The 26234-nt window shown below is 42.4% G+C and overlaps 2 protein-coding genes across 6 annotated transcripts; one reads left to right on the forward strand and one right to left on the reverse strand.

Moving 5' to 3' along the window:
- Window positions 1–226: 226 nt before the first annotated feature.
- UBA3 (ubiquitin like modifier activating enzyme 3) lies at window positions 227–12914 on the reverse strand. 5 transcript variants are annotated; one of them, XM_040076346.2, is made up of 18 exons: window positions 12838–12914; window positions 12679–12720; window positions 9870–9990; window positions 8831–8911; window positions 7229–7311; window positions 6593–6673; window positions 6029–6072; window positions 5674–5738; window positions 4699–4854; window positions 4478–4580; window positions 3902–4015; window positions 3051–3104; window positions 2556–2592; window positions 2395–2476; window positions 1807–1907; window positions 1611–1674; window positions 1441–1495; window positions 227–998 (listed from the first exon to the last, which is right to left on the reverse strand). In XM_040076346.2, exons 1-18 carry the CDS (start codon window positions 12855–12857, stop codon window positions 910–912), a joined length of 1392 nt encoding a protein of 463 aa, XP_039932280.1. In that variant the 5' UTR covers window positions 12858–12914; the 3' UTR covers window positions 227–909. The 5 variants fall into 5 exon arrangements, with proteins under 5 accessions (XP_039932280.1, XP_039932282.1, XP_039932284.1 ...); XM_040076348.2 differs by having other exon boundaries at window positions 12827–12879; XM_040076350.2 differs by having other exon boundaries at window positions 12848–12871.
- Window positions 12915–14775: 1861 nt separating this feature from the next.
- Window positions 14776–24794, forward strand: ARL6IP5 (ADP ribosylation factor like GTPase 6 interacting protein 5). The gene is made up of 3 exons (XM_040076032.2): window positions 14776–15018; window positions 22549–22766; window positions 23070–24794. Exons 1-3 carry the CDS (start codon window positions 14843–14845, stop codon window positions 23240–23242), a joined length of 567 nt encoding a protein of 188 aa, XP_039931966.1. The 5' UTR covers window positions 14776–14842; the 3' UTR covers window positions 23243–24794.
- Window positions 24795–26234: the final 1440 nt, after the last annotated feature.

The following is a 26234-nucleotide window of genomic DNA, read 5'->3' on the forward strand; positions in this document are numbered from 1 at the left end:
CCTTGTCCTGTCCCCACATTTCTCTTCGTTCAATTTGTACCCATTACTCCTCGTCCTTTTAAACGATGCAGTTCATAGTTAAAAACATTGTAAACTTCAAACAGAGCTAACACACCAGACTAGAGTTCAGGTTGTGGCACCCAGCATTGCTTAAGTCTCTGACTCTAAAGCAGCCCAATTAATGCCCCAGATTTTTTTAATGGAGGTTAAGCGACAAACTCAAGTGTCTTTCTGATTTTTTTATTAATAAATATCTTAACAGCACCAATGATATTCGAACATAATCTTGCAATGCTGTGCACAGCGGCTGCTTCGGGACAGTGAGGAGACACATCTGTATTTTCATGTCCAGTTGATCATTTTCTCCTTTTGTATTTCTTGTAAACAAGGCCATCTCTTCCATATTTAACACCTTCCATAAAATTGATCAAATCAACAGCAAATAAGAGGGAAATATTCATTTAATCTACTGCCTCCTTTGGTTTAAGGTGACTTAGTAAGTCTCAGGAGTGCTACAACTTAAAACCAGATTATCGGTTCCTTTCAAAAACATCTTTTCTTTGCATATATGTGTGCACACATGTTGAAAACAAGACTTTTGGCCACCTTCAAGTTCCATGTGTTTGAAAGTACATCAGCATGAACATTTTGACAACAAAACCAGGGAAAAGTGTATTTCTATACATCAGAGATCTGTACATGAATAAGCATTTATACAAATATAATCCACCAAATATTGGCTTCTACGTACAATTCTGAAATATGGTGATTCATTTAGATTTCCTAACCTTCAACCATGCTGGCACTAACAGGAACATTTCAGGCTGCTTTAACACCCACAGAGTATGTTTGTTTCATAAGGTGGGCACGGATTTCTCTTGCTGTATTTGCACTTCACTTATGAATAAATTAAGTGGTAAAGTGAAGCTTGAACAACATAGTCTGTGGTGTAGTAACATCAGCAACTGCAAGTTCCTGGCCATCCACAAGCCCCAATTCTGAAACAGAAAGAAAAGCTTAATTAACTTAATTAAACCCACGTGCTTTGCCTTTTCAAGAAGCCCCCCAAAATTAGAAATGCTATTCCCACAAACCGTAAATATCACAAAGTAAAGCTGCAAAAGAGTTCACTGGCTAAATTAATATTAATATTAATCTAATTTAACCAGGAAACAGAAATATATATAAAACTACTGAAGTGTTTAATTTACAGCAGTTATTTGGTTGCTTTGTTGCAACGTTTTGTGCATCTGCCTGCACTTCCCCTTTAAACAATTGATACACCTGAGAAATGTGAAACTAATATTGAATGTATTGAATGTAAAAGGACAGTGAAGCACATTCTGCTGCATAATGCAAGATAAAGGTAATTATTCACACAGAGGGGGGAAAACCGACTTTCTCTAACTAGAAAATCTACACCTAACAGACCCATGATACCTTTTAGTGTCTTGGAAAGATTTGGCCTTGTTCGTTCTTCAATTGAAGCTACTGTCTGCAAATTAAAAAAAAAAAAAAAAAAACAACAAAGGCCAAATTTTTTTTTTTTCAAATTCAGTAAATATAAGTGAATTCAGAATATTGAAGTCAATTGTGTATGTTCAGATTACCTGTAAATAAAGCGTTTTATTTCCCCCATACATAGTTGCTGTGATTGCAGGAGATTTCATCTGCCTATATATAAAACATTTAAAAACAAACAAACAAAACACAAACCAGGCAATCAGGTTAAAAATACATTCAGAAATTACCTTTTTAACCACTAAACTAACAAATTATCAAATTAATCAGAATGTTTCAACTTACAATGAAGCATTATTTGTCAAGTAATCCAGGATCTCCTGCAATTTAGCTGATGGGGAAATCTCTATGTTTTGGGGAAGCTGGCTGCAGGCTGGACAGTTCTCCTACCACAAAAAAAGCACAAGAATGCACATTACATTAAAGATGATTTCAGAAATGCCGCTAGTAAGGTTTCAAAAGTGTTTGTGTCATGTTTTTTTAAAGTTTTATCTCTAGAAATATTAAAGACAAAACCCTTTTCCTTCTGAAGTCTGTCACTGATTGACTCCTAACAGCACTTAAGGTTTTATGAATGACAAATTTTATCTGACATAAAATCCAACACTACAAACTTTCAGAACAATTTTTGCCGTAACTTCTTTTTGAGAAGATCTGCCCGTGAGTCGTCTTAGGTTTGAGGATCTTATTTTGTAGTTCTACTCTGCATAAGTAGCAGACCAGTAACACTGTAGCTTCCACTTTTAAAACTTCAGAAATATTATTATTCAGTGCTAGAGGCCAACTGATTCAATACTCAGGTTCAGAAATACACACAAAGTGCATAAATACAAATCAAGGAAACAACCCTTCAAGCCCTTTAAAGGCACTAACCTTTCTTTCCGCTTCAAAACTGTATGTATATAATCCATCCACATCATTGAACACCAAGTAGTTGTTGAGAGGAACATATGCACTGTAATGACAAATATGTCAGTGCTGATGCATGGCATTCTGCTGGAAATCATGTCTGTTATTAATAAGAAATTAAATACCTTGTGGCTATTTTAAAAACTTCCGTGGCGCAAACAGCTGGAAAAAAGAGAAAAAAAAAAAAAAATTCTTTACCCAGCTCTACCAGACATGAAGACAACACACAGTTGTAACAAAAGTGACAAAAAACAAGTATAACAAGCTATAAAGAAAAAAAAAAAAACAACATCTGAAGGCAGCTGCTAGTTCTGTACATTAACACCACAGATTTGGCACTGATCTGAGACTATGTCAAGCCTATGTACTGTGTTTTTCAATTTTTCTCTTCAGTCTTAAATGCTTTTGCTCTCTCCCAGAGTTGTAACACTTATCCAGTCACATAACAGTTTCTCTATGCTCTCTACAGTTCTCTATGGAAAACAGAAATGAGACTGTAAGAATAAATCAGACACATTTAAAAATTACTATTATCCTCCCCAAGTTCTCAATTCTAAATTGTTGTCCCACAAAACGCTCAAGGCAGTAAAGCAGAAGTGAAATGAGTTCTTTCGGCATACCTGCAATTACTGCATTTGTAGAAGCTACTGCTGGAATAATTCGTTTAACCACCCCTGTAAAAAACAAAACATACAGCTCTGGGTTTTCCAATAAATTCTGCTGAGGAACTACTTTGAGACAGAATAATTTCAAAGGGTGGGTGCAAAGGTACTTTCAAGTGTCCAGGAATTTCTGTAACAAACAGGTATAATAGCATGCTGCTGCAGCACTTTTTTATTTTAGGAATGGATCAAGCACATTGAAAAAAAAAGCAGGTATCACACAAAGAGAACTACTGAACCAACCCTGAAAGCAAGTATTCTGGATTTAGCACTGGAAATTAAAACTCTGTTCTATTTCTGTTTAACTGGAGAAATGCACAAAGGAAAGATAGTTTTCTATTTGGTTAGTGTTTAAAATGCTGATTAAATGAGTGTCATCAGCATACTGCACTTGCATGTGAACAGAGATAGAGAGGAACAGATGCTATAGACTTAACCAGCCTGAAGTGGTACAAAATGTTGCTATTGCTAAAAAAACAATCAAGTCCTTTTGTTTCTACTCTTTGACCCAGCAAGAGTGGGGTCATCGTGTGATGTAAACTGTGGAGCTGCTCCAAGTTAAAAATAAAATGGCAAAAAGAATGTTCAGTTTTATCCCAGATAAGTTCCTCTGATTCATCACGAATGCCTGAACATCTAATTTGTCATAAAAATATTTGTGCTGGCACAGGAAACAAGCTGCTTGTTTCTGTTTCAAGGGTGAGGAGAACTATCTCAGCACAGCTGCCAGCTTAGTCATAACAAATACAAAGAATGTCAATCCAGCCTAGGTGCAAATGCCACAGCTTGGTGAAATGCCATCCCCTTACCTTGGGTGAGTCTGTAGGTAACACCTTTAATATTAAATTGTGATGCTCTTTCTAAAGACTTCTGGTAAATCCACTGTATATGCTCAGGGTCATCTCCATCCAATGCAATACCTTCTACAGTAAAGAATTTACAGATAAATTGCAATTATAAAAGTTATTCAGAAACACAGTATTCTTTTTGTCTAAAAAGATCCTTGTTTTAACTTAAAATTAATGCCCCATGAAGCCATTGAAACATGACATTTTAAATAACCCAAGTATTATTTTTACAAACATTCTCGTTTTAACACATCCTATACACAAATTATCATCACTGCACAATTTATAGAGCTGTTACAGGTTAAATTTTAATTCAGGAAAGACACTGTGCAGTGTGAGAAACATAAGCAAATATGGAATGGGAGAGTGAGTTCAAGAAGAGAAAATACATCTCCAGCTCAGAGGAGGCTTAGATCCAATACGACAGTGAACCACACAAGGTTAAGAAGCAGGATTGTTTTATTAGAAGCATACACCCAACTCAAGTTAATTAAAAGGAGAAATGTTCATTTAGCACCAGTACAACACATTAATTACCTCCAAAAGGCTGTTCCTTTGGCCACTGCAATATCCTGACATACTCAATGCAATGCTCTGGTAGTCTGGGCATGGAGGCAATGGTGCACATGGGAAAATTGACCTGCTTGGGCAGGGGAGGAAAAACAGAAGAAACCGGGATACATTAGGTGTAGTACTAAGAAAAGAAACCAGCAAAGCAGAGGAATATGAAAAAATGGCAATGTCACTGGCTGAATTACCTGTGGAGGGTAAAGCGCAAGGGTGCATTCAACACACGCTGTCATACCAGGAATAATCACACGAACGTTTCCTTTGAAACCTTCTGTCCCTCCATCTATCAGAGGTATGATGGAACTTGGATCCAGGACACCATCTTCATAATGTAAAAATGACATCTAACAAATAAAGGGGGGTGGGGGGTGTTGGTTGTTGTTTGGTTTGGGTTTTTAAACAAGTTGCAGGAAGAAAAAAATCCTAAAATTTTATTCTTAAAGGTACACTCAATTACTGAGTACTTAATACAGTTCATTTTGAAGGTATATCAAATACTACTTATTTGTCAGTGCACAAGACTTTATCAACCACCTTCATCCTCTACCTTCTCCCCTTACTCCTCTGATAAATGCTATTATTTGCTATATATTTTCTTATCGTTCATCAGAACAAATGGTTGGCTGGTTGGTTGAAGGTTTGATTCTTCATTTGTTGTTTTGCTTTTGTATTTTTTTTAACAGAGCTGGGTACTCCAGATCATAGTTTTATAAAAAAATTCATAATGATAAAACTACCAGCTTTCTGTAACAGTGAATTCTGTAACAGTGCAGCTCCAAATAATGGCATTTACAAGTTGCAGCCTGATAAATACTGCTTGGGTAATGAAGCAAAAATTCACAGCGAGAGCACCCTGAGCAGGTCTGGAGCTTTCTTTCTTGATTTTCAAAGGCTGACTGCAGAAAGCCACAAGCAATGTAAGCTAGCTTTGAAATTATCCCTGCAGGGCACTGCACAAATGCTGGCTAACAGTTCTCAAGAAAAGGGCAGGCAAGACAGCCTGCATTTCATCCTGCTCACAGAAGGAAAACACGAATAGGTACAGAAAGCTGTGAGTTTCAACAAACTCATTCATTTCCATGACATATTCTGCACAAGTATGTTTAATTTTAGTCATCTAAACTCAAGCAATAATCAAACATTAAGAAAATTGAAAACTTTACCAGCATGCCATTTATCCATCTTCTTGCAATTATAGAGTCCAGCCCACAAACAATAATATGAAACTCTAGGGAGAAAAAAACATTATTCAAAATCTATACTAATGCAGATTTCTTATGACAAGCAAAGCATTCTGTCCATAACAGGGACAGTGACTGTAGCTTAGCTTGCTCCCCTAGATTACCTGTATCACAGATGTACTTAAATTTTGTGTACATGTTATTTCTATTTCTACTATACTGTGGAGGACTAAAATAATTAGCAAGCAAACTACCAGGAAAAGCAGTGATAAGCAACATCTGCAAGGTTCCCCTAAAGCACCTGTGGGTGTTTGTCAGGCAAGCAAATTCCACTTACGTCGATAGAAGCTTTCATCCATGTCTTGAATCTTTTTAAAATATCTGAATGCAAGCCCAGTAAAGGAATATATTTATAGTTTACTGCTTTCAATTTGCTAACCTAAAGCCAAAATATTATCTAATTTATTATTGTAATTCTACACAACACCTTCTAAAAAACTATGTGATCTGAGATTCAAATTCCCACAGCTGAAGCTGTAATATCTCACAAAACTAATAAAGGGCACAATGGAATATCTGCTCTATGTTTATAAACTAGTGCCTCCTACCAGTGCTTACTCAAAACTCTCTGGTGAATAACTCCAGTATCTCAGTGAAAATCACAATATTGCACCTCAATAAAAAGACTCAATGGAAAAATACAAAATAATTTCTGAGCCTTTCCCATGCAGATTCCCTGTATGCTAATGGCACGGAGAAAGAATTCTCAACTCACCAGCTGAATGAATGCGCTCTTTCTTGTATGAGAAACAGGATGGCAGCAAAATACTTTAGATACTCTTACCACCTACAGGGTTTTCTAGGATATTGAAGCCTTCAGGGCTTCTCTGTGAAAGGATACGGTACAACAGCACAGTTGGGAATGCGACTGTTCAGGAATTCTGCTGCAACTTCTGCTTTTGGTCGCCCCACATCCTTTGGTCTGGGAAAAACCCAAGCAATTCCAAATGCTTTATTTTAGCAGACTTTGTCTTTCCGATCTCTACGCATTGCAATACCGAATTAAGTGGCTAATTGCTACTTTAGGACACTTTATTTAATTGGATAATATTAATATTCAACCCAAACCGTTCCATGATCCCTGTAAAGCATCAGATGTGAAAGCCTCAGAATTAACTATGGTTATCAGCACCATAAAAATCCAATGATTTTTCACCAGATGAAAAGGGTACCAGAAAATCTGAGATTTGAATTTGTGTGCTTTTATTACTTGGGGTCACTTTTTCCATTAGTCATTAGCTGTACTGGAATGGCAAGGAACAAACTTTTTGATTGATTTTCTTCATGCCACAGATCCCAAAATAAGAAGAAATCACATGCAACATTTAGTTAATTCTGAGTACTATCGTGACATGAAGGTCCAGTAATCTTTAATGACCTCTTGTCCAACCAAAAGAATGAATACATTAAAATGTTTAATTAGGTACATTTAAAAAACCCCAGAAGTTAAACTGTGAAAATATAAGATATCACTCACCGAAACAAAAACTGTCGATTAAGGTTAGAAACATCTATAGTATCCATGTCAATTACATGGATCTGTCTGAAGCCAGACAGTGCCTGGGGAAAGAGAGGGTCAGCTTCATTTAACAGGAAATTAAATGCTGACAAAGCTCCAGAATTCACTCCACATGCCAAAACAGTAACCTTTGGAGGAACAAACGTATTTTCTCCTCATTGCCTGTGCAGACAGGTACATGGTTGTTCTTTGTTCAAAGGGTTTTGTTGGGCTGCTGATGCTGGTATTCACACAGATGGAATTAATAACATTCCAAAAGACAAAGACAAAGCTCTGCTGAAGGCAATATTGCTTTGGCCTACCTAACACTAACACAGGGAAGCCAAAATAGGCTGATCTGTAAGGGGAAGCTGCAGTATTCCTTCATGGCTAGAGCAAATAAAAGGGTCCACTGGGGAAAAAAGGCACAGAATTTAAACAGATACCACAAGCACTTCCACACTTGGCAGGAATAGGATAAACAAAGTTTAATTCCTGTAAAAGACCTTTTTTGGAATTCCTGTAAAGGTTTGGGACATGGACCATTTCCACAGTTGGCATCAATGAGTGTGGCATATTGACCCAGATATCACAGTTCAAAACACGGCAGCATTCCTCACGGCATTCAGTGCTGAAGCAGAAGGCAAACACAAAAATCACCTCCCTAGCTAAGAACACACTGAATCTTGACAGAAGCTTTGCCTCGTCTCCATTTGCATGCAGGCCATCAGTACATCTACAGAAAAATTCTCTTAAAGCTGTTTTGTGGGTCTGATCTGATAAAGTAGTAACATCAGTCACACACAAACAATGTGAACTGCAGTTAAAGGGAAATAAATGCTGTAATACACGGGGTTTAGGGAAAAGAAATGAGTTGTGATGCTCTGAAGTGACTCTAAAAAATCTGAGTCATATACAAAATGGTTTTTTCCTTTAAGACTCCATCTTTTTATATATAAAGACTTTAAATCTTTTCCCTTTACATTTTCTGAACAGAGTTATCCCATGCATAGAAAAGGATGCACAGAAATCCTTGTTCTTAAAGAGAAACATGGGGAAGTGGAGTAATAGTCCAAACTACCAAACTCAAATGGATCGTAACAGTGATACAGTGAGAGAAATGAGTGTTACTGAGGATAAAAGCCACAATAAAGGGGTAATTAAATTCTTGCATTCCCACTTCCTTGTAGCATTAGGAGTATGATTTGTCCTCAGTTGATTTCATTTCCCCAGATCTGGCAATTAGGGAAAATCACCAACATCAGACTGGGTCTAAGGGTGCACATGAAACTTTTGGTTACCCTTCACACAAAGCAGCTTGTTGTACCTCAAGACAAACTTTGAGACAGCTGAATGAATAACATGCAACAGATGAAAATGCCACTTTTTAAGTGCACTCGTCCTCTTTATTGTCTGTATCAATATGTATTTTACATATGTTGATTAGAACTTAAAATTCTATAGCTATATACAACCAAAACTGCAAAATTAGCCAATTAAAAAAGATAGTTTTGTCAAGAAAAAAAAGAAAAAGAAACAGAGAAGATTCTAAGAAGAAAAGGGTTAAAACACAGTAATTACCAGGTTTTTCAGGAGTTCACATCCTAATCCTCCTGCTCCAATAACTAGTACTTTACATGTGCTTAACAAAAAATCAAGGGCCTGCAGAAAACATAAAACAAAAAATTAGTACAATTTGTCCTTTGTTTCAGAACCCTTACAAACATGTTACCAAAAATTTTCAGTGCCTACTGAGTTACAGATAAAGCAACTTTGCATTTGCAGGAGTTACTACATCTTGGACTTTAATCAGTTGTTGACTTCATGCAGTTCCCATATTCTCACTTAGAGAGAATCAAGACCTTTGCTGATATCAGTATATTATTTTATATTACTTTTGACCATGAAAAAAGCAAGGTCCACTCTTACTATTATTTGGTTTAAGGTGATAATGCTTTCCTTCTTCAAATATTTCACTGATATATATAATACAAAATAAATCTGAACACATGGACAGTGTTGCTGGACAGAAAGAATTGAAAATGTTAAGTATATAAATGCTTTCTGTGAACTGTTCTACTTGATCCCAGTCTGCAACTAGTAAATAATGGAACAGCACATTAAAAGGTAACAGGAAAATACTTTCAACCATAAGCTTTAAAACAAAATGTACAACAAAAGAATAAAAGCAGAAGAAATACTTAAAACAGTCTACCCTACTACACATCTTATCTAGTTCTCAAAGTACTCATATTAACACTATTTTCTTCTATAAGTACAATAAATTCCTCACTGTATCAAATTACTTATAAAAGGAGACATAAATGCTGCTATTTTTCATGTGAAACTCAAAACCAGCATAATTCATACACTGCTATGTATTTATATATGATATATATGATGACAGCAGTCTTGAAGTTGACAGTGTGCAACTTAAAAATACAAACTTATAAAAAGAACACAACATGCTCTTCTAGGACCATAATGTTCAATTGATGAAAACACCAGCCTTTCATGTAGTTTTAGTACTCACACATTGCTGGTGGTCAATTAATGAACCTGTTTACATTAATTTGCAACACACTCTACAGATACTTGATTGAAATTAAGTCTTTCTCACTTGAGTGCCTGGCTCGAAATCGGGATGTGTGAATGGTCCAGATCGCTCCAGGAACTTCTTTACATGGTTCCAGCGACCTTCCCAGTCTCCAGAGTCCCCACACCCACCATCAACAGCCATTCTGCACAGAACACAGTAAATTCAGCTGCAAAATCAGACAGGAAATGCCACACCTACAACTTTCTACACAAAGAGCACCTAAATCATTGACCATTCGTACAAATGCATCTGCATATTTTCTCTAACTGTGAGTTATGCACTTGAGCATTTGCACGAGTGGGTTTTATTTGTGGAACTAGAAAGCAAAAATATAAGTATGCACAGAGGGGAAAAACAACGCAGGCATGTCAATAAACCCACTGATTTGACTTTTACTAGTAAAAGTTGACCTGCAGTGAAAAAAGGGTCTACTCTTGTTTTATTTCTCTCAAATTTGAAGAGGACACAGAAAAAGAACTTGTTTCTTTAGATTTTGAGGGTGATGGGTTTTTCATCAGTCAAGTCTTGTATCTTTTTTTTTGACAGACTTATCAATCTGCAACTGCAATTGTGGGCACTGAATAAATTAGAGTAACGTGCCCCAACATCATTCCCTGAATCTTCAGGGTAGTTTACTTAGAGAAACAATTTTAAAAGACATGAATCTTGAATGTTCTTCACCCTCAAGTGGAACCACGGAATTAGAACTGCCCCTTTTTTCAGGCATCCCCAAGCAGGGATGTTTGCAGTTATCATCCTTTAAATTTTCAAGGCAGAATTTTACATCAAATACTCCACCACCCTTTTCTCCTTTTGCAGGTCACTTTTAATAGTACATAGGTATAGATTTAGATCTTTAAGAGACTTACTGGAATAGCTCACAATCGGCTCTCAAGTAATTTTCTACCATAAGATCAACACCTACTTGTGTATTAAATAAAGAAGAGTTCCACTCAATAAATATGATTGTGTTCTACATTAATATAAAACAAAGCTCGTTATAAAAGAGCTCTGCCAACCCTGAGTAGCAAAGGATCAGTTACCACTGAGAAAGTGTTCTTTGCTTTCTCCTATGAAGCACTATGAAAAGCACTTGTCTAAGAACTCTTGGGTAATGTTTAGAATTTATTATAACTTCCTCATAACTCATCTCATAGCCAAAGGTAAATGTGGTAAAAACTTCTAGAGTGAGTTCCTTTATCTTCACAGAATTCAGAACTTGGACAACACGGTGTGCTGACAGTAACTGAACTTACAGGCAACTGATTTTGCAAAAGATTTTCAGTAACACGGAAAAACTTCTCTCAACTGCAGGAATAAATAAATCATAATTCACCTGTGATGTCCCTGCCCGTGGCAGGGGGTTGGAACGAGATCATTTTTAAGGTCTCTTCCATCCCAAATTCTATGATAATTTGACTGCAGACTGAACTCTCCTCGTTAACTGTTGAGGGAAGTTCTTTACTACATGAGCAGTCAAATAAGACCTACAAAAATTATTTGAATTCATAAGGGTCTTTCAACCTCAGATGCACTTTCATAACTCCTCCAGTTTTCACAATAGTGTGAAAATACACATATTTCACATAATGGGAAATGGTGTAAATAAACACAACATCCCCTCTGTAGAACCCCTCATCTGCTGTACACATATTTCAGGAGGTGCATTAAGCACTGACAAGCAATTAAAATGGATCGACAGATATCACAAAAATTGCTTCTATGGATATTACAGTTTTTAGCATTTCTGGAAGTAAGTGTAGAGGCTGTGCTTGGTGACATTAAGAACATTTTTTTATTCTTTTATAAACAGCAAAACAGCACCACCTCTTTTCTGTTTAGATGTGTATTTTCTTTCCTAAGTGATAAAAATTTTAAGATCTAGTTTCACATTTGTAATTATATTACAGTACATTTTTTTAGAGGGTTGGACATTGTGGAGATCTGAAAAACATCAGCAATTCAACCTGAGACTTTATGTTTTATTTCAGAGACAGGTTTTCCAAGCATTTATTTTTTGTGCTGTTACAGCACGACCAGGTATAAGAGTTCGACAACATTCTTATTCATTTCATTATTTTCATTTTAAATTTCATTTGACACATCAGAGCACCACAGTCCTTATACTGCTTTAAGCTCAAACTTTTCCCTGCCACCTTCACATCTCCAAAGCTCCATGCTTCTGGGGGACTTGGCATGCACCCCTCCCATCCCACATGCCCAGGGAATGTTGTGCCCTCAATCCCGAAACACATGCACTGCCAGTGCCCAGGAAGGCCAGCCTGGTGACCCTGGGGTAGAGGGACACAAGCACATGGAATGGAGTAGTAAAGGGATGGAAGCAGGTGATGTTAAATGATTTCTCGACATTCGTTTTCATGGCCTTTAAGGCAGGTGCGCAGATTTTTAAAGAGTCTTAACGCGCAGAGACAACTGTTCTGCCGCCTGAATTTTTAATTTTTCGGCCAAAACTTAAGTCACCTGCTTCTAACCTAGAGGCCCTCTCAGGTCCCTGACCGGCAAGGCAGCTTTTCCCCCTCTCGTCACCAAGCTCTTCAGCACACCATGCCAAGCAACACCCCCCGCTCCAGGGCAGCCCCTCGCTCCTCTCCCCGGGAAGTTCCTCTCCTCTCCCCCAGCCCTCGCTGCTCAAAGGCCCTGCCCCACCTACACCACCTTTCCTGGGGCTCCCTCCTCCCTGCCCGCGCCTCCCGCGGGCCTCGCAGCCTCCTCCCAGCCCTCAGCTCCTGCGGGGCTGCGGCTCGCCCTCACCTACCCCCGCCCCAGCAAGCGCTGCCCCTGCCCCGCTCGCCCGCAGCCCCGCACTAACCCATCCGCCAGCAGCTCCTCTAGCCTCCTTCTTTTCTTCTCCCTAAAAGAGAGAGAATAAAAGAAGGGTCAGTATCGCGCTACAGAGACCGGGGAGGAGGGAGAGGGGACCCCGGGCCCGGGGCAGGGCCGGCCGAGCACACACATACAGGGCACTTACGGTTCCTCACCATCCGCCATAGTTCCCTCTGCTTCCCACAGTGCCCCGCGAGCGGCGGGCGGGGCCGGCCCGGCGGGCTGAGCGCGGCCCGGGCGGCGGCCGGAGCGGAGCGGGCGGAATGGCGATAACCGGCACCGACACACGGCCGGGACCCTCCCGGACACCCCCGATGCCTGACACAGAGATTCCCTGCCGTCCTGCCTGCCCGCACCCTCATGGTCACAGAATCACGATCAGGGGGCCTCCCTGCGGCCCGCCTGTCTCGTGATCACACGGTGATGGAATGGTTTGGCCTCCAAGGGGCCTCAAAGCCCATCCTGGCCCACCCATGCCATGGGCAGGGACACCTTCCACTACCCCAGGCTGCTCCAAGCCCCGTCCAACCTGGCTTTGAACTTTTCTAGGATGGGGCAGCCACTTGGGCAGTTTCTCTGGACAGCCTGTGCTAGGGCCTCACCACCCTGATAGGGAAGCATTTCTTCCTAATATTTAATCTAAATCTGTCCATCAGTTTGAAGCCATTCCCCTTTGTCCTATCACTCCAAGCCCTTGTAAACAGTCTCTCTCCATCTCTCTTGTAGCCTCCCTTCAGGTACTGGAAGGCCACTATTAGGGCACCCCAAAGCCTCCTCTTCTACAGGCTGAACCATCCCAGTGCTCTCAGCTTTTCCTCAGAGCAGAGCTGCTCCATCCCTTGAATCACCCAGTGGCTTCCACCAGACTCAGAACTTCTGAGGAAGGGATCCTCAGGACAAAGTGTGTGAAGATCATGGTGCCTTAAAACCTTCAGGAAGGCTGGAACCCAAATGTGATCAGGCTCGGGCTGGTCGCTGCCTGCCACGATGGCTTTTGTCTTATCAGCACTCCCTGGGCAGGGCCTGGACAGGGACCATGAATAAACCAGAACGAGTGCAGGCCAGGAAGCAGATGAGCAGGACCAACTTGGGCTCCGCTCAAGTCTTGGGCTCCCAAACTTTAGGGATGTAAATCCTTCACAGATGGAGCTGGGAGAAGCACGTGCCAGCCTGCTTACTTTCTGAGAAGGATTTTGACACTTGGCGTGGTAGCACAGCAAACCCGGGGTGCTGTGTGATGGCACAGACAGCCTGTGCTCGAGCCATGACGGCTGAAGTGGGAGAGCCTGAAAATACAAGTGTTCATTGACTGCTGGGGTCAAACCACCACAGTTCTGGCATCAGCCTTTCCCTCCAACTGCACGGTTGCCCTGTTGCCCAATTTAGAAGCTCTCTAAACACAGAGTCTTGTTTAGAAAGGAGACATTGTTTAATCAGCGCAGGCAGAAGTTTCCTCAAATCAAGCGTCCCAAGGGCTAAAAAGTTCTGCCTATTATAGTAAAATTTACACGAACCCGCCTATGTACTACATATTCTCCGCCCTCCTAATGCATATTTATTTAGGTGATGTAATCTTACGCAATGCCTGAAACCCAAAGTTCTTTTTTTTTTCATTAGGCAAATTTTGTTGCAGAAATTATCAGACGACATCAGTTACTTTGCAGAAGGTGAGAAGATTCAGCCTGCAGACAGAAAATTCAGCTCGAGGACATCAACCCCGCTAGCAGAGTCCCCCTGCCATGGAACACCCCGCAGTGCCTCCTTGACACTCCTGACGCTTCTCGTGGTGCCCTCTCCCCACTCATCCCTCGCTTCACAGATGATGCCAAGTGGCTTCCCCACGTGAGCGCTCAACGTGCATCACCACTCGCTGAAGGAACAATGAATTTACAGCGATTATTGACAGCAGCCCCTGCCAGCTGCCAGCCCTGGGCGGTGACACACGCCTGTCACTTGTGCTGCCGCTCGTTCGCTCGCGGGTTCAGCAGCGCGGAGCGGCGGGGCCGGACCGCAGCGGGGCCGGTGTCGGTGCCGCTGTCGGTGCCGCTCTCCCTATCGGTGCCGCCGTCGGTACCGCTGTCGCTGCGGTGCCGGAGCCGCCCCGGGGCGGTGCCCGGCGCTCCCGAGCCTGCGCGGCGGCGGCGGAGGCCATGGAGGTGCAGGTGGCCCCGCTGCGGGCCTGGGACGATTTCTTCCCCGGCTCGGACCGCTTCGCCCTGCCCGACCTCAAGGACATCTCGAAATGGAACAACCGCGTGGTCAGCAACCTGCTCTACTACCAGACCAACTACCTGATGGTGGCCGCCGCGCTCGTCTCCATCGTGGGGTCAGTGCGGCCGGCCAGGGCCGCGGCCGGCGGGGCGGGGTGGGGTGGCCCCGGTCCCCGGGCGGGGGGATCTGCGACCCGGTCCCCTGCCCGGGCAGGATGTGAGAGTACGCGGGGGAGAGCTGCCTTTTCCCTTCCTCCTTTCCCCTTACCCTCTTCCACTCCCCTTTCCCCTTCCCGCCCCTCCATAAACCTCTGGTGTCGTTTGAAAATGTAGAGGCCTGGCTCACAGCCTCCCTCGGCGGGGGGGACTCGGAAGCAGCCGTGTTTGTGGTGTGTTGCTGGGGTGTGACCGGTCCCTGTTCGTTATCGCCCTTTCCCACGGGCTGCTCCTCCAGCCCTGTGCCCTGGAGGCTCCGCGCTCCGCGCCCGGCAGAAGGCAGCGATGCTCGGAGTGCGGGATGTCGCTGCTCGCGGAAAGCGGAGCCGCATCCTGCGCAGCGATCTTGGTGTGCTTCCTCCCGAACCTGCCCAGCGGGGCCGCTCAGGCCGAGACACGCTCGGCTTTGAATTAAAAAAAAAAAAAAAAGCATAGATAAATTCTGCTCTCTGTTACTGTTCTAAAGTAATGTTCAGGGCAAGCCATTCTTATTTCTGAACTAGCTCATACCGAAAAAATCCACTATAGAATAAATAAGATATCCCTTCATTGTGTTTTGTTAGGCAGGATTCAGACCTTCGAGGTAGGACCATCTGCTGGTACAATATTGTGTCACACCCAGCGTTCCTGAAGGGAATCAGGAAATAACCTTATAATCACCTTCTGAATCAAAGGCTGTGTGACTCTATTTCAAGTACTGCTCTAGGATCTTTGGTCAGAAAGCTCTTAAGCAAGACATGCAGCAGAAATGATGATTAAGCTTTTAATATGGAAACTGAAATACTCCACTCTTCTCAACAAGCAACGCACAAATGCTTAAATTGGAGAACTGCCCAGCCACCAAGCCAGAATGGTTTTGGCTGAAGTACATCTAATCTCCTATGTTTCAGAGGCTTAAAATGATTCCCCTTAATCAATTTTTTTTTTTTTTTTTTTTTGGGGGGGGGGGGTTGGTGGTAGGCATTCTGCATCCTGTTAGGGCTTCTGAAGCTGTTGACCCAGCATCTAAGTTGATAAAGATTCTCTGGCTCACAGGGGACTTTGACCTGTGCTCTGTGGAAGGATAGGCTCAGAATCCTGCATTTTCTTCTCGATGCATTTGATGATTTCAGGTTCAGTATAGTGGCATAGGCCTTGGTCTTGTATGTTTTGGTGGGGATACGTTGCAGTGGTCTTTACAGACTACTAGGCTGCCAAAATGAGACTTCCATGGTCTTGCTGTTCTTGTGCCACTTTGTTCTAGACTTGTGTGCTCATTACCCTTGCTTAGCAGCACAATGCTGTAGCCAGCTCTCTATGAACAAGTAAATCACAGTGTCCCTGGAAAGAAGGGAAGCAACTCTTCTGCCCAAGAAGATGGGAAAAGAATGTAAATTATTCTGGTATCTCCAGTCATAAAACAAGGATTGCAGCAGCGTTTGCTCACCCTCCTAAATTCCTCGTTTTGAACTCTGATTGCTTTTTCTTCAGATCAAGGGAGACTTATCTCCCACTTACTTCCTACTAATCTGCTGAGGTAGGAGGTGGAGGAGGAAGAGAGCCACAGAAGATGGAAACTAATATCAGAACTGCAATTGAATTGTCTTGAGTGATAACCCTCAGTGTTGATAAACTATGGATGAACAAGACCTGAAGTGGGATCCTTATCTCAAATATTTTTTTTTTGTTGTTGCATGTCTCAGAGTCTTTGGTATATTATGAACCTGATTCTTCTAACACAGAAGTGAAATCGGATGGAAGAAGAATTCTAAAGGAAATAGGATAATACCTCAGTAGAGGAAAAGTATCCATTTCTTTTAATAAAAATATTTTTCATTTGGCCAGTCTGTGGCTTTGGAAGAAAGGTAAAGAAAGTTCTCCTGATAAATTTAAATTGATGACTAAGTTGTCTTTCACTTCATTCTGTAATGGGGAGGATCTCCTGATAAATGATGAATCATGGCTTTTTAGAACTCCAGGGCTGTGTCCAGGCCTAAGGGCAAGATTATTGGAACCACTAATGAAGTGGTCTTCCTGTGATCAAAACTAAACTTAGCCTATGACCAACTCTACCTGCTCATAAACCATCTAATTATATAGACAGACTTGAAATGCAAAGATAATATTTTCAGCTATTGCAGTACTGTGGTTGTGCTGGGCTGACACAGAAGTTGTAGCCTACAGCTTTCATGATACTGGAAATACAGTGCTCTGGGCCACAGCTTTAGTTTATGGCCCCTCCCACAAAGCTGACCTCTCCAGCCTTTTACCTTCTCTCCACGAGGTGTAGAATAACCTTACCATCAGCATAGTGGAATTGTAATGATCTTTACTGCATCATGTCCCCGCCTTTCTCCCTCTGTTTGCCTTTTCCCGTAGCTACTGTTACCTGTTAATGAAGTTCTGTGCTTTGCAGTAATGCAGACTTCACTTTCAGCCTACAGGACTGGGTAGAAAGTAATAAATCAGTGAACAAGAAACTAAAACTTGTAAATTAGTGGCACTCCACAAACGCAGGCTGGTGGTAGCAGCCACACTCTCTTCCTGCAAATTCCTTTAAGGAGGACTCTGGACTTGTCTGCTTTTTGTTTTTTTCCCCGCCTCCAACTCTGTTGCAGTAGATTGCTGATAAAAACCAAGATCTTGACAAAAGTCTGCCCTTTCGCCCAGTTATAGAGGAACTGGACTCCCTGTTCTTACCCTGAGCCAGAGCCCTGTCATTGTGAGTCCTTTATGAATTTTTATTAAAATCAGGGCCTTCAGTGCCTCCCACATCCTGCAACTTCCCTCAAACATCAATTTGGTTAATAAGTGAAATTCTTCCACCTACTCCAACAAGGCCTCTCTATCATGTAGCTCAAACTTAACTACTTTAAATTAATGTAATTTCATCTAGGCTTTTGTTGCCATGTACTTGCTAAAAATTAGCTTCTAAATCTGACAGTTTTTAAAAAGCGTGCTGAATTTTGGAATGCTGCATCCGAGAGCTCATTCTGTCTTGGAATAAGGTTCTCCTTGCAGCCTGAGGTTTGATGTCTCTTTCCTTTGCCACTTCTTCCAAGCATCTACTGTCCATCTGTACAACCACAGCACTCAACAACTGTTGTCATATTTTTTTTTCCAGGTTTCTTCCCCAGACCACCACCTTAGCTGATGTACTTGTAGTGATTCCCTTTGCTGAAACAAAGGCTCCAGGGCAGCAAAATGTTTTGCTTCTCTCATGCTTGATGAAAGATTAAGAATGAGCAAGCAAAACATGTAATTTTAAAACACATTGCATAATAATATTGGTGCATAACTTCATAAAGGTCTGGCAGTTCTGCAGGCAAGAATCTGTCTCTTGTTCTCAAAGCCGTGCAAGTGACCCAACAGTAGGTGCAGAAGCATTGCTAAATCCATGGATGCTGAGGGCTATCCCCGAGACAATGTGCTATTTACAGTTTTATGTGCTGCCTGTACTTACAGCTGTGTAACCTCAGTGAAGCTCAAAGTATGGGGAGAGAGGAGGCAGAACTTCATCTTTCAAGTTATTTAAATTCATACAAATGAGCACATTTTAGTGCTCTAACCTGCCCACTGCTTGGGCCGTGGTGGAGGCCTTCCAGGAAGGAATTTTCATGCTTATTTCAGCCTAACTGAGCTGATCTAAATTAAAAAAATGTTCTCAATGGCTGCCAGTCTCCTACTCAGTGCCTTTGTCCAGACTCGCCTGGTCACACTCGAAAGAAGCAGATGTGACAGCAACTGCTGAATAATCACCCCAAGACACTCATCTAAAATGGAGATGATGTGAGGAGGGAGCTATCTTGCTTTTGCTTTTTCTGGGGCCTATCCTATTTCTGGGCTTGTGCTGCTGGAGGCTACTTGCATTACACAAAGGATGTGCCTTGCCAAGCTCTTTTTTTCCATATGCTACAGCTCTATGTCCTCCCCCTCTCCTGCTGTAAGGCTGTGCACAAGTGTGCAGGTATGAAACAACCTGACAAGAAGAGGTGATGTGATAACTCACTGGAAGCGGAGCTTTTTGTGTTTCCCTGCTCCTGTGTGAGAATTCTGACCTGTTTTGTGATGCATGTAGGGCAGAGCCTAGAAATACAAAACTGGCTTAAAAAAACGGAAGTATTTAATCTTCATCTGTTTCTGCTGGCCAGGAGTAGCTGCCAGGACTTCTTCCCACACAACTGCACCCCCAGCATCCCTGCTCTCCCGAGGCTGCTTCTACCAATACAAAGTGTCCCGTGGTCCTACTTGACACAGGACGATGCCCTTGTAGCCATCCAGGATGTTTCTTTTCGTGTATTTGTTTTTCCTGTCTCTACTTTGTTTCTAGGTGGATGCTGAAGGAAGCCTGGAATCCGCAGGGCAGCAGGAAACTGAATCTGAGTGATGGCTTTTCCTTGTCACCTTGTCTCAACTGTACTGGAGGTCACAGCATCCCACCAGGGTTGTACCTTGTCACCACAGAAAACAGAGGAGATCATCCAGCTGGGCTGCTCTGGGCTCTTGGCATCCCCAAATGCTGTTAGTCCTGCCACACTCGCTGCTTTCAGGGTCAGAGAAGTTAGTGGGTTTTATGTCCAGCCCTGGAAGAGTTTTTCTTCCCCTAAGTCCTGTGAGCAGTACAAACTCAGGTCACCATACCCTTGCCATGCTGATAATTCCATGCATTACATTTTTAGGTATTTGAGGTCTCATAAATCCCTGCTAAAGGGAATTATATTTAGAAAGTATCTTGTAACATAGTTAATGGCTGGTCACTTACCTTTTCTCTGCATCTCTGAAAGACTTCCAGCCTCCTTGCCTGAGCACAAATTTGTCCCATTGTGTTCTGACCTCTGTGTAAATATGGCCAATGTCTGTTGGTGGTTCAACAGTAAAGTGAGCTTCTAGAGCTGTTACACAGCTCTCTTTTTCCTCTGTCTCTGTTCTAAAATTACATATCCCTTTTTCTTTTCCTTTTTAGTTTTTAGCTATTGTGTTGTCGAGAGCAGCATGCCAACAGATCTGAGTGAAACTGGACAATGGAGTTCTGCCTTCCTGAAAACTGCCATTGTTGTGGAAGAATTTTCTATGTATGAATGTCTAGGATAATCTTAGATAGTGCTGTAAACTATGCTGTGGGCGAGTCAAGCAGTAAAGGGTGGCTTTGGCATGTGACACCCTATCCAACTCTGTAATCACCAGTAGTGAAGTCTACGGACACATGGTTGATAATTTGAATACTGGTTTTCAGTGGCAACTGCAATCCCCATCTGTGTTTGTGTGGCTCTGAATGCCTTCACTTGATACTTCTGTTCACTGTTCCCTTGTACACGTTGGAATGCAGCCCACTTCAGAAAACATGTGATTCAAATCACTTTCCTCAGAAAAGAGGGATCTTCTGAATGCATTCTCCCCTCACCCCTCTTCATATCCCTTACAGCCAGTCAGTTACACAGAGCCTGTGTAACACCAGAAAAAAAAGTAGAGCAGAGAAGTCTTTGTCTCTTCCTTATAAATATGGAGGGATGGTTCTCCACCACAAGTTTCTGAAGTTGTAATTAGAGTAATGGGAAGCGTAGGGATGATAAGGTTTTGAGAGTATTTTCCAGGCACATGGAAAGTGTAGAGTGGAGCTCTGCCTAGATCTTTGTTGCTTTCAGGATTATCTTGTCCATGGATTTTTAGCAACAAAAATAGATTGCTTTGAGTTGTGTAAGTTTGGCTATTTCTGCTCCAAGACAGCTGAGGTGTGGAGTTGAATCCTACTTTAAGAATCTCTTATGTCCAGTAGTACATTTATAACCCAGGCACCAGTGAGGTCCAGTCATGAGTCTCCCTCCTCCTGCTGCAAAGGAGCACAGATGAAACTGATTTCTTTCCAGAGCAATGCTGTTCACTTTTTCCAGCCTGGAAACTTTAGATTGACAATTCAGAGCTAAATATAATCTGGCTAGCTACAGGGAGTGACTCAAATGCAACAAGAAAGTCTGGCCTGTCACCACTTCCAGAAAGCCCGATTGGCTTTTCAGCGTGAGTAGCAGAAGCAGGTGGGGAGCTACTCTGAATTTTAATCTTTTTCTGTCCAGTTGTTCTGTCTCCTGTTGGCAAAACTAACTTGAAGAATCAAGAGCCAGTCCTTGCTCTGAAATAATTCTTGGGGTTTCTTCCTGGTCCAGGAAAATGCTCCCTAGCACCACAGGTAGAATGTTGGCAGTACCAGTCCTGCAGTAGATTTCTTCTGCCTGGGCCGGATATGAAGCACAGACCGCAAACCATAACATCCTCCTTGGCAGTGGGGAGGGGTGGTGAGTCACTGGGCATGGTAGCCTTGGAGCAGCAGGATGAGCTGCAAAGTCTGCAGGAGTAAACCTTGAGCGTGTGTGGCTTTATCGGGGCGGTGTCACACTGCTGCCAGAGTTGTAGTAGCCCAGAGGCCTCAGCTGCTGTGTAATCAGATCAGCGCATGTAAAAGCCAGAAAATCAGAATGCACATGAATTCACCTAACTTAATACTATTTAAGTGAAATACCAAAGGGCCTGGACTCTGGACAAGTACAGAAACAAGCTCAGCAAAGTCATTGCTGAGCACTTGATTCTGAACAAGCTCTGAATACTTGGGAAAGTGGTTTGAGCAGGTGACGTTCTTGCCTTCATCCAAAAAAGGGACTTGCTGTTTATAGTCCATGGCTGATCCACTCGATGGCTTGGTTTGCTTGGAAACTGATAACAATAACAGAGCACAAACCTCAGCAGTGACTCTCTTGCCAGGCCTGGCTCTTCTTCCTGTAAGGCCTTTATCTCATACTCCAGTTCCTTCTGACTCTCAGGCATGCTTGTTTGAGACTGGGCTTCCACTGTTGTGCTAACAGTGGCGAGCTCCTTTTGCAGGTTCATACAATTCTTTTGTTTGAATGTAAACCAGTGAGAAGGTTTATTCAGAAATGAGAAGTAGTGAAGTCACTTCATTTACTCAGTGTAAGTAACTTCCTTTGCTCAGTGTTCTACCTTTCCCCTTTTGCAAACCTAGACAAGATAGCATGAAGAGGTAGTTCATCTCAAGGCCTAGCCTGGGCCTGGTTTTGGTCATGTGAAGGGAAAAGATCAGTCAATGTTGTCTCCATCTGCTGTCTGGATATGCTGACTCTGGATGTGATAACAAATGAGTTGATTGCAGAGGTAGGAGGGACCCTGGTGGGAAGGATTTCTGTGATGATGTGCTGCAGAAACTCATCCTCCTGAGCTAAGCTCAGGGAGAGAACATAAAGATTATCCAAATTCAGTGCTAAAGATTGCTTCTTGATTTTTACTTTTTACTTTATTTATCTCCTGCTAAAGACCTTGGTGAAGGTCTTGACAGCAGCAATTGCCTTTTCAATGCCTTTACCACCGAGCTGGCTGATCATATATGGACAAAAGTCATGAAGGTTCTGAAACTGAGCCCTTTTTTATTGTTGTTCTTCTTTCTCCAGGTTTCTGAGTCCCCTGAACATGCTCATTGGTGGCACTGTGGTGGTGCTGGTTTTCTTGGGGTTTGTGTGGATGTCACACAACAAAGATGTACTCCGCAAGATGAAGAAGCAGTACCCAACCACGTTTGTCGTGGCCATCATGCTGTCTAGCTACTTCTTGATCTCCTACCTGGGAGATGTCATGGTGTTCATGTTTGGGATCACGCTTCCTCTCCTCTGTAAGTATTTGTTCTCTTCTCCGGGGAGTAGAGGTGTGAGATTTGAGCTTTCTCAAACAAGCCTGCAGAGTCTTAAGTTGGCTGTTAACTTTGGTGTCTGTGTTTAAATGGTCCCAAAACAGAACAGGGGGAGGGGACACAAAGGAGCACAAGCCATCTTTAATGTTATTATTAAATGGGTACCTGTGGTTACTACATCATCATCTTCCAGTGCTGCCACAGTGCTGGGATGTGTCTTAAGTGCTGCAAGAACTCTGCATTCCTTGGGCATTAACAATTCACGAGTGTGCTTCTGTCACGCAGTGATGTTTGTCCACGCTTCCCTGAGGCTCAGGAACATACAGAACAAGCTGCAGAACAAGATGGAGGGGATAGGCTTGAAGAAGACCCCGATGGGCTTCATCCTGGATGCTCTAGAACAGCAAGAGGATAGTATCAACAAACTGGCTGACTACATATCTAAAGTGAAGGAGTAAGCAGCTGCAGCCTGGCATTTCTGCCTCTTGCAGGAGTGTAGTTGCTATTTACTATTGTTCAAGCTTGCTTTCAGTTTATGTACAAAACAGGAAATGCATGTGGTACAGGTTAATAGTTGCAGGATACAGGTATTCCAATGTCTTCAGGGCTCCTCTAAGAACAGCAACTTTTTTTCTATTGTATAGCAAAATGTTCTGGTGTTTACACAAATACGTACTAACTTAACCATGTTTGCTTGTCTTTTCTTCTGGGGGTAGAAGAAGAAGAGATGGAATCCTATGGAATGCAGTCTCTCAAACTGTCTTGTAGTAAATTGGTCTATTAAAGCAACATCCCTTTCATCTCAGTTCTAAAATACTGCAGTTTAGCCAGGTTATGCTGGGTAGCACCTCTCAGATGCTCAGATGAGCTGGAATGTATCACAAGCAGGTATTTCTTGTATCCTCCAAATCTGTCCCTTGAGTGCTCTGTAATACAGAGACTGTATATTACCAGCTTAACTGGCATGTGGTAAAACTGTGCAGTGCTTGTACCCGGTCTGGGTTCCTTCCTCACCTCACAGCCCTCCTTTAGCAGCCCTGAAACAGTCTAAATAGCTGGAAGCATGAAGAGTGTCCATGGCACTGCCTGCCAGTCCCAGTAACATTTACCTTCAGGCTCTCCAGAATCCTCATCCGCAGAACTGCTCCCCTCTGTAGGAGAGCCAAACTTCCTTGTGTACCAGCTAAACTCTGGCCAAGCATGGGAGAAAAAGAGGTTGGATGTGCTGGGTTTCTACCCCATTGATGTTTTTAAATACTGCTACTTAGGACTTACCTGCTTTAGTCTGCACAGGCTGTTTGTAGATGGAGGTGTATGTGTGTTCTTGAGCGTGGGTCATCTTTTTCTTTCTTCTCACCCATGATGCAAAGATACAGGTCAAACATGCATCTGTTGACTCTGTACTTTCAACACTCCTCAAAGGAATAAACTGGATTTCAGGTTTACGAGTAAAAGCAATAAATGTCAAGATACAATTTTTGAAAACCCATTCCAAATTCATGAAGATATTTGCCTGTTAAAACTCCTGATGTTGAAAGCAGTGTGGGGGATTCTTTTATATATACACAACTTAACTGCCAGCTCTGATGGAATCATCTTGATAACAGGAGCTTACCAACAACAGGGGGGAAAGTTGTCCAGGTGGGACTCCATTTCGAATATTCTTGCATTTCTCTTTTCTAACCAAGTAATTAATTTAACAAAAAAGCAAGGATCCTTGAAGTTGAAGCTTTTATGTAACTTGCCATGCTGTTTTCATAGTGAACTGCGTAGAACTCTGAACATGTCATTCCATTTAAGTGTTAAGATGATCAGTATTTATCAAAAATGTCTGTATATTCCAGCTGAAGAGTCAATGGCCTGTTCCTCACTTGTAGCGCATGGTCTTTGTTTTTCAAAAATTCTTTCCACACCTAAAGAACGTAGTAGCCTATGACTTCATCATTACAGTAGCATTTTAAAAACTGCACAGTCATGAAGAAAAATAAATTCTAATGGTTGGAAATGTGAGCTTGTGCCTGTGTCTGTGGTTGGGGTGGTGGGAGATCTCCTGTCACCCTGGGGCTCGTGCCACAAGCCCCTGCTGGGGATTAAGCTGCTGGCTCTGACTGCTCTGTGTCAGCTTTGTTGAGGCCTGAGAAACCTCTGGGATGAAATGTTCCAGCCTTGTTCTTTCATCCTTAAAACAGCTGCTCTACAGAGGTGGAATACTTAAGGTATTTCTTCATGCAGTTTTGGTCTCTTATATAACTCAGCTCTACTTAATTGGGATTTCACATTTCTGTTAATTACCTGAGAGGGATTTCTGCTTCTGGGATTACTGGGAGCTGTGCCTGCAGTACTAGTACCAGCTCTGCTGCAGTCAAACCAGTGCTGTGATCTCTGTGTCTGCCTCCCTCCTCCTGTGATCACTGAGGGACTGCTCGGTGGGAGAACATGCATCAGAGCAGAGTTTCACAGGTCATGCTCTATCCACCCTGGAAATTCGTGTTTGGCAGCTTCTGGGTGTAGCAGTAATCGGTGCCTGGCAGCCTTAACTGAAGATGTAAAGCACTATATTACATATTCCTTTGTGCTTCCCTGTCCCAACTGCTGCAGTCTGAGCTGCAGCAGCCTGGCCTTGAGACCAGGCCTGGAGAGCAGCATGCTCCAAGATCTTTCCTGGGGAGTTACTTGGGGCATTTGTCGCTTGCTGCTGGGCTCTGTGCAAGGGCTTGGTTGGAAGTGCCAAGCTTCTTTCTTTTCTACTCTTCTCCTTTACAAAAAGAGAGGGCTGCAATGAAAATTATTTTCATTTTTTATGACACTTCCTTGTTATGTGATACTTTAAAGCTACTCATTCTCTCTTGGGCAATACAGAAGCTTGGGAAAGCCAGCTTTCCCAAGTTTGGGGCATTACATTTGCAAACAGAAGCAGAGAAGTGAGAAGAAGGGAGAAAGAGAAGAAGGGAGAAGGAACTTTACAAGTTTGGAAGGTGGAGATTGGAAAGAGACCAGGTGATAGGTACCAAAAAGGACAAGAACAGATGAAAATTTGAACAAGTGATAGTAGAGATAGTAGGATTCAAGACTCCTGGATGTTGCTGATACTACAGGTCTATTAAAATAAACATGGGAAACGGGGGGAACAGGGTGGGAGTGAGATTTAGCTGCCAGGAAAATGTTGCTAAGAGTTACCACTCAGAGATTAACTCACCTGAAGGAAATCCTGCCAGGAGCTACAAAGCTGTGCCTTTGGATCAAGCAGCCAGAGGAAGGTGCATTTTAGCACAGGGAAAGCCTTTGCTCTTACCATGTGCCTTACAGCTTTAAAAAACGAAAAAGAAAAAGGCCCCTAAAACATTTGTTCTCTCATGGATTTATTTCACAAGAGTGTGACTTACCTGTAGCTGCTTTACCAGAAAGACAGCAGAACTTAAAGTGATTATAAAGATGGAGGAAAAAAAAAAA

Source organism: Hirundo rustica, chromosome 12, assembly GCF_015227805.2.
Source record: "Hirundo rustica isolate bHirRus1 chromosome 12, bHirRus1.pri.v3, whole genome shotgun sequence".
NCBI classification, from domain to species: domain Eukaryota; kingdom Metazoa; phylum Chordata; class Aves; order Passeriformes; family Hirundinidae; genus Hirundo; species Hirundo rustica.